Raw genomic sequence first — 7,790 nt, 5'->3', positions numbered from 1 at the left:
GATCCAATGCCGGAATTTCTCCAACTATTCGATCACTGGCCGCACCACAACCGTCCGACGAGGTTCCGTCAAAGCTGGGGGAGTCCGTTTACCAGCAAAGCGTAAGTCTGCCCGGGTGGGTCTTACTACAATGCTGGTAAGGGAATGGTTGTTCGTTCGTCGTTCGCACAGCCTTTTATATGTGCGTTGTCGGCGATAACACTGCTCCGGTCCCGTGTTCTGTGACAGACTTGAACAGGTAGGTGCCGTGTTCTGTGACAGAATTGAACCGGAATAGTGTAATCGCCGAAAGTTGCGAATAATAATAATGGTTAAATATGGATATACGATAAGATACGATATTAACAATATTAATAACAATCGTAATAATTAAAATAATAATAATAATAGTATCAATTAAAAATAATAATAGTAATAATAATAATATAGATAAGGTGAGTACAATTTGGCGTAAACATCCTGCCCACCTTAAATGCGTTCAGCGTTTAACAGGTTGGAAGTGGACAGAGTTTCACGATTGGTCTCTTGATGATTCCGGTGCTGGTTTGGACGGTAGCAACTCGAACAATCCCATCTTGGCCGGGGTGCACCTGGAGAATCCGACCAAGTTTCCATAGAAGTGGAGGTGTTGGTTCTCGTATTAGGACCAAGGTATTGGTTTTCAAGTTGTCACTATGGTTTGTCCATTTGCTGCGTCTTTGGAGAGTTTGCAAATACTCGTTTTGCCATCGTTTCCAGAAGTGGACTTGGAGGTCCTTAATTAGTCTCCAACGTTGAAAATGAGATAGAGGAATTTTCTCTAAATTAGGTTCGACAGTGGCTGTACTGGACATAAGAGTGAGAAAGTGACTTGGAGTAAGGGCCTCAAATTCGGATGGATCAGAACTTAGGGCACCCAGTGGACGTGAGTTTAAAGTAGCTTCAATGCGACTCAGCAATGTGCTCAATTCTTCGTATGTTAGTCGTTGCAACCCAAGGGTTCTGTATAACAGTGTTTTGACTGATTTGACCCCAGCCTCCCATAATCCTCCAAAATGTGGTGCGGAAGGGGGGTTAAAATGCCAACTGATATTCCGAGCCGTTAGATATGCCTGACACTGATTCTGATACTCCTTGGAATGGGTGAATTGATCGACGGGCTGTAATAGGTTAGCCGCCCCCTTGAAATTTGTTCCGCAGTCACTGTGTATTTGTTCAATCGGTCCGCGTCTGGAGATGAAACGACAAAACGCCATCAGAAAGGTTTCGGATGACAAATCTGAGGCCACTTCCAAATGTAATGCCTTGGTTGTCATACACACAAATAAACAGATGTATGCTTGACTGGGCACCGTTCGACGTGTTGTAGAGGACTTTAAAATGATTGGGCCGGCATAGTCTACGCCTGTTGTCATAAATGGTTTTATCTGTTGCAGACGATATTTGGGCATGTCACCCATAAAAGGCTGTGGATTGCGTGGGCGCGTCTTGTAGCAAGCAATACAGAGTCTTAATCGGGATCTAATGACTTGGCGACCAGATATTATCCAATACTGTTGTGCAATTATTGTTTGCAGAGTAGTGGCACCGGGATGTTTGTGTTCTTTATGAAAATCATCAATGAGTAGGTTCGTTAGTCGGTGGGAACGTGGCAGAAGTATTGGATGCTTCTGTGCATATGGAATCGGTGCATGATTTAGACGACCACCAACACGTATTATTCCGTGATCATCTCGAAACGGACTGAGTTTTCGTAATTTGCTAGTGTTTGCATAGGAGTAATTACCTGTTTTGTCAAACTCATCCGAAAATGATTGCCCTTGTACTGTTCGAATGATCCGTTGCAAGGCATCTACTTGTTCATGAGGAGACCACTTTATGGTTATTGGTTTAGATTTGGTAAAGATTCTTGAACAGTATGCGACAACATGTATGATTGTAGCGAGTGATGAATATTTATTTAATAGATCTTCGATGACAGTCTGATGTAGTGTGACTACTAGAGTAGTTTTACGTTCTTCCGAATTTGTCGTATCAGGATCGTTGTTGATAACTGTTGGTGGCCATGTATTATGGTCTTGGTAGAGAAATCTGGGACCAGACCACCAGAGTGGATGATGAAGAACCTCAGATGGATAGAGCCCCCTTGAGGCACAGTCAGCAGGGTTGTCATTTGTGGGAACATAACGCCATATAGATGGTGGTGTAAGTTCCTGTAGTTGACTTGTACGATTGGCGACGAATGTTGCCCAACGATGAGGCGATGATTTTATCCAAGACAGAGCGGTGGTTGAGTCAGTCCACGCGTGCATTGTAGTGATGGATATAATTGAAGCGAAAATGTGATGGACTGAATGCAACAATTTTGCAGCAAGTAGCGTTCCGCAAAGTTCCAACCGTGGAATGGTGACGTGTTTAAGTGGAGCTACCTTTGATTTTGCTGTGATGAGGTGACACTGAATCGTGGAACCACTAATACAACGCAGATACACGACTGCAGCATAACCCTTTTCTGAGCTATCGGAAAATGTATGTAACTCATATGTTGGATGCCCATCTATCGTGATTCGACGAGGAATAGTTAATGTTTGTATGCTTTTAAGCTCCTGTTGATATCGCTTCCAAATCGTTAGTATTTGTTCCGGGACGAGATCGTCCCAACCAATTCCAGACGTCCATAGTAATTGCATTACATATTTGGCCAGGAAGGTGACGGGTGCTAAGAAACCCAATGGGTCGAAGATACGTGCCATATCTGATAAGACCGAACGTTTTGTTGTTGTGAGGCTTGGACTATGATAGTGGTACGAAAAGTAGTCCTGTGTAGGGTTCCAATGCATGCCGAGGATCTTGAGTATTGCTTGCCCTTCGTCATCAAATAGTACAGCGGGATCCATAGAGCATTCAGTAGCGGGTACTGCTTGTAAGATGCTGGGTAGATTACTAGCCCACTTCCTTAGTTGGAACTTCCCCTGAGCACACAGAGCTATCACCTGTTGTTGGCAGAACAGGGTCTCCTCTTCTGACTGAGCTCCTGTAAGAATGTCGTCAACAAACATGTCATTCTTCAGCACTTTAGCAGCAATTGGAAACCTTGACTCTTCTATTGTCGCCAGATATTGCATCGTGCGTAGTGCTTGGTGTGGAGCACAAGAGGTGCCATATGTAACCGTACATAGGCGATATTCTTGAATTGGTGAGTCTGGTTCAAAACGCCAAAGTATGCGTAAATAGTCTCGATTGGTTGCATGAATTTGGATTTGTCGGTACATTTGTTTGATATCCGCAGTGAATAAAAACTTGTGTACTCGAGCTCGAATCAGAATGTTGGTAATTTCTTGCTGTAACTTCTGTCCAGTGTACACGCTGGAATTTAATGACTGTCCAGAAGTAGTTCGAGATGAGGCGTCAAAAACTACCCGAAGCTTTGTAGTTTGACTTTCCGGACGCAGGATACAATGATGTGGTATATAATAGCAATAGGGAGTGATTTTATTGCTCTCGGGAACTACTTCCATGTGTTTACTTTCCAAGTAGTCTTGCATGAAATCTGAGTATTTTTTGCCCAAGGTTGGATCTTGAGCCATACGCCTTTCGAGAGCATGAAATCTTCTGAGCGCTCCACCTTTGGAGTCACCTAGTATTGGACGTAAATGTTTAAATGGCAAGGCAACACTAAACCGTCCCGAGGGTAGACGTTTGATTGAAGATGTAAAGATGGTCTCCGCCTGAATTTCATCAGGACTTAGATGTTTTACCTTTGGGAGTTCCTCCATCTCCCAAAACTTTGTTAGCGTTTTTTCTAATGTCGTATTCGTGGTTACTAACAATGAGGTCATTTGGTTGCTGGATGTTGGTGATATTGGACCCATCAAGATCCATCCAAATATCGTTCCGAAAGCGGTCGGTTGTAATGGTTGTCCTGCAATGCGAGTACCAGTCAGTATGGTTGGTGCGACATCTGCCCCGAGTAAGATGTCAACTGGGCCGGGAGTGTGAAATGTTGGGTCAGCTAAATCCAAGTTGTTTACGTGTGACCATGAAGTAGATGAATAACTAGACTGCGGTGTTGCATCAGTAATTTTACTGACAATGAAGACGTCGAGTGGGATGCAAGGCTCAGTTTTCCCTACTGGTGCCAGCTTGATCGATGATATGCCAGACACTGCATTAATTGATGCCCCTGAGAAAGTGTTCACTCTGGCAGAACAGCGGCGTTGAACTAATGACAGTCGATCGGCACATTTTTTGGTAATGAAGCTCACTTGGGATCCTGTATCCAACAGTGCTCGAAAAGTGTAGGTTTCCTTATGGATTGACGAGATATTGACGAGTAAGGTTGATAATAGAATGGATTGTGGTCGTGGATGTACCGCTACCATTGAAATTGGTGAAACAACATCATTTGTTGATGTCTTTTGTTCTGGAAAATGAAGCAATGAATGATGACGTTTACGGCAGGATTTACACGAGCTTTTCGAAGGACATGCTGCAGATGAATGACCGGAGCCCAAACAATTTATGCAAAGATCTAACGTCTTTGTTATTTTGAATCGTTCAGTGGGAGGTTCCTTGAGGAAAACTGAACATTGACGTATTGAATGGACCGTTTTGCATAGCGCATATTTAGTAATGGGCGTCTGTGGAGCTGTTGTAGTTAGAACTTTGGCAACGGGACGATGGCGAGCTTTAGTATTAGAGTTTTTAAATGAAGTTGGTGGTGCCTCATTCGTTGACGTCGAGCTAGACGGGTGGACTTCTGCCGATCGGATGTGAGTGTGTAAAAAATCCACAAATTCGCTGACCTGGGGCGAATAGTTTTCTCCTACCCGTAACTCCCAGCGAGAACGTAACTCATAATCGAGGTGTTGTTCGAATATGTGCACCAGAATTGGCCCCCACTGACGAGTGATAAAATTCAGGTTGTCCAACGCAGCTGTATGTTCTTGAATGATGTTAATCACGTGTTTAATTGATGCGGCGTTGGCAAATGTAACCTTTTGAGGTGCTAAAAGTGCATCCAAATGGATACGTGCCAAATCACGTTTGTTCCCGTACCGACTTCGTAGGATTTTCCACGCACTTTGGTAATTGGCTGAGGTCAACGATAGATGCGATACCAGAGAGAGTGCTTCTCCTTCTAAAGATGTCTTTAAATATTCAAATTTTTCAACGTCCTGGAGTTCTGGAGTATGCGACAAAATTGAATTAAACAGATCTTCAAAGCCTTGGTACTCTTTTAGACTTCCGGAGAAGGTGGGGAATTTCCGTTTCGGTAGTTGATAGATCGACGAGTTTCCAAATTGAGTTGTCTGGTTTTGTGAAATTTCATGTTCTTTAGTTAATGGAATCGTATGTAAGTGAGCCATAGCAATAAGATCGTAATATAGTTGGTCAAATGAATCGCTCAGGGAAGTGCTGCATGTATTGTCAGTGACGTCGATAGGCGATGTCTTTGATCCTACTGCTGTCTCCATAACTTGGATATCTTGATCAACATTGGCACGTAGATCATTTACTTCTAAGAGCATGGTTTCGACCTTTGCCCGTTTGCTTGTACTGGTTTGGTCTGCGAGATATTCATTGGTTGCCTGTGTGAACCTCGTAATGCGGCCGAGTGCTCGAACCACTCGAGCTTTGGCGTCGAGGTATTTTATAGACTCTGGCATGACCATCTTGATGTGAGTTTATGGTAGACTTATGATAAGGTCTAGGTTTGTTTTGTTTAATCCGGCTCGAAGGACCAATGTTTTATATACAGGGTTGTGGTTCAGTACCACGAATAGGTTAGGATGTCACAATGACAAGTATAAAATTTATTAATATGTCTTAATGACAAAGTTGATAAGTTATTTTTATCTGTCTTAATGACAATTACATTGATATAACATATTAGGTTTAATAATAAACATGATTTTTAAATTACAATAAAATAAAAAATAAAATACGGACTAACGCACTATGCCTGAGTAAAAGGCCGCGACGACGAACGCACTGACGGGGAATCACGGGGGGTCAAGTCGGACTGGTAAACAGTCGGAACAATGCCGGAATAGCTCCAACTATTGCCCCAATGACTGTGGGCGGCCGATCCAATGCCGGAATTTCTCCAACTATTCGATCACTGGCCGCACCACAACCGTCCGACGAGGTTCCGTCAAAGCTGGGGGAGTCCGTTTACCAGCAAAGCGTAAGTCTGCCCGGGTGGGTCTTACTACAATGCTGGTAAGGGAATGGTTGTTCGTTCGTCGTTCGCACAGCCTTTTATATGTGCGTTGTCGGCGATAACACTGCTCCGGTCCCGTGTTCTGTGACAGACTTGAACAGGTAGGTGCCGTGTTCTGTGACAGAATTGAACCGGAATAGTGTAATCGCCGAAAGTTGCGAATAATAATAATGGTTAAATATGGATATACGATAAGATACGATATTAACAATATTAATAACAATCGTAATAATTAAAATAATAATAATAATAGTATCAATTAAAAATAATAATAGTAATAATAATAATATAGATAAGGTGAGTACAATTTGGCGTAAACAGCAAGTAAAGGTTTCCTTTGAGCGCTCAGTAGTTTCTCCCGGCTTTTTCTCAGTTTAGATCCATCCACCCAGATCTCTGCAGCGTACACCACTCTCGGCAGGAAGACGCCCTTATAGATGGTACTGGCAGCGGATTGGCCCATGCCCCAATCTGCCGAGTACAAGGCTCTCAGTCGGCTGTACATGTCATCGGATTTTCCACAGACGGCCTTGATGTGGTCCCAGTAACTACGCCTGGGGTCAAGCACGACGCCCAGATATTTTGCAATAGGAGATGACTCGATCCTAGGCGCGTCAGCGGTCGTTCCAAAAGCGATACTGTATCCCGGTTTCAGTCCGCCTTTAAGGGAGAGTAATTGTGTCTTCCCTGCGGAGAACTCCAGTGAGAAACTTTTTGCCCATTCAATGAAGCTATCTAACTGCTTCTCAATACGACTGAAGGCTGTTTTCGGTCTGGCAGCCCCTACCATTAAGAGTATGTCGTCAGCATACGTTACAATCTTGGAAGTGCCTGGGCTTATAACAGTGCCATAGATCGGAGTGATGGCAACCTTCCAGAGTGTAGGCCCGACCTGGGACCCTTGAGGGCATCCTCGTTCTAATATGCGGTTATACATCGTTCCTTCCATGAAAAAGTTAGCGCATCTGTTGGTCAGGTAGGACTGCACTATTCTAACCGTCCTGAGAGAGGCCCCAAGAGTTATGAGCTGTTTCAGGAGAGGGGACCATTTAACATTATCAAACGCGCCAGTGATGTCGAGGAAGGTGCCGAAAATGTGTCGTGACCTAGACACGTCGACCCAGTCATACACAGCTTCAAATGCACTGGTTGTCGATTTGCCTAACGTGAAGCCGTGCTGTTCATCGTTTGTGTCCAACGTGGTCTCATTTGTTATTCTGCTTATGATCAATGTTTCAAGCGCTTTCCCAAGGACCGGCAGCAAGCTAATCGGTCTGAACGACTTTTTCAAAGTAGTGTCCGTTGCACCTGGTTTCGGGATTAGCACCAGTTCAGCTGATTTCCAGCAGTCAGGGAATAGTCCTTTTTGGATGCACTGGCCAAAAAGGAACGTTATCGGCTCCCTAAGCGCAGGCCATGCCTTTCTGAGCATGCGTGCCGAGATACCGTCCATCCCTGGAGCGCCAGAGGGTTTGATGCGCCATATGGCCGCTTTTATAGTCTCCTGGTCCGGGAGCTCTGTGTCTTCCAGCGGGCCCTGGTACACTAGAACGCCTTGTAAGGGATCTCTAGGCACGAACTTATC

At 44.2% G+C, this 7,790-nt stretch overlaps 1 protein-coding gene across 1 annotated transcript; it reads right to left on the bottom strand.

The window, feature by feature from the left end:
• Nucleotides 1–485: 485 nt before the first annotated feature.
• LOC132953843 (uncharacterized) lies at nt 486–5,654 on the bottom strand. The gene has a single exon (XM_061026176.1). It carries the CDS (start codon nt 5,652–5,654, stop codon nt 486–488), a length of 5,169 nt encoding a protein of 1,722 aa, XP_060882159.1.
• Nucleotides 5,655–7,790: the final 2,136 nt, after the last annotated feature.

The sequence above is a fragment of the Metopolophium dirhodum genome, chromosome 1 (genome assembly GCF_019925205.1).
Source record: "Metopolophium dirhodum isolate CAU chromosome 1, ASM1992520v1, whole genome shotgun sequence".
Classification (NCBI taxonomy): Eukaryota; Metazoa; Arthropoda; class Insecta; order Hemiptera; family Aphididae; genus Metopolophium; species Metopolophium dirhodum.
This window is presented reverse-complemented; position numbering and strand designations above follow the sequence as displayed.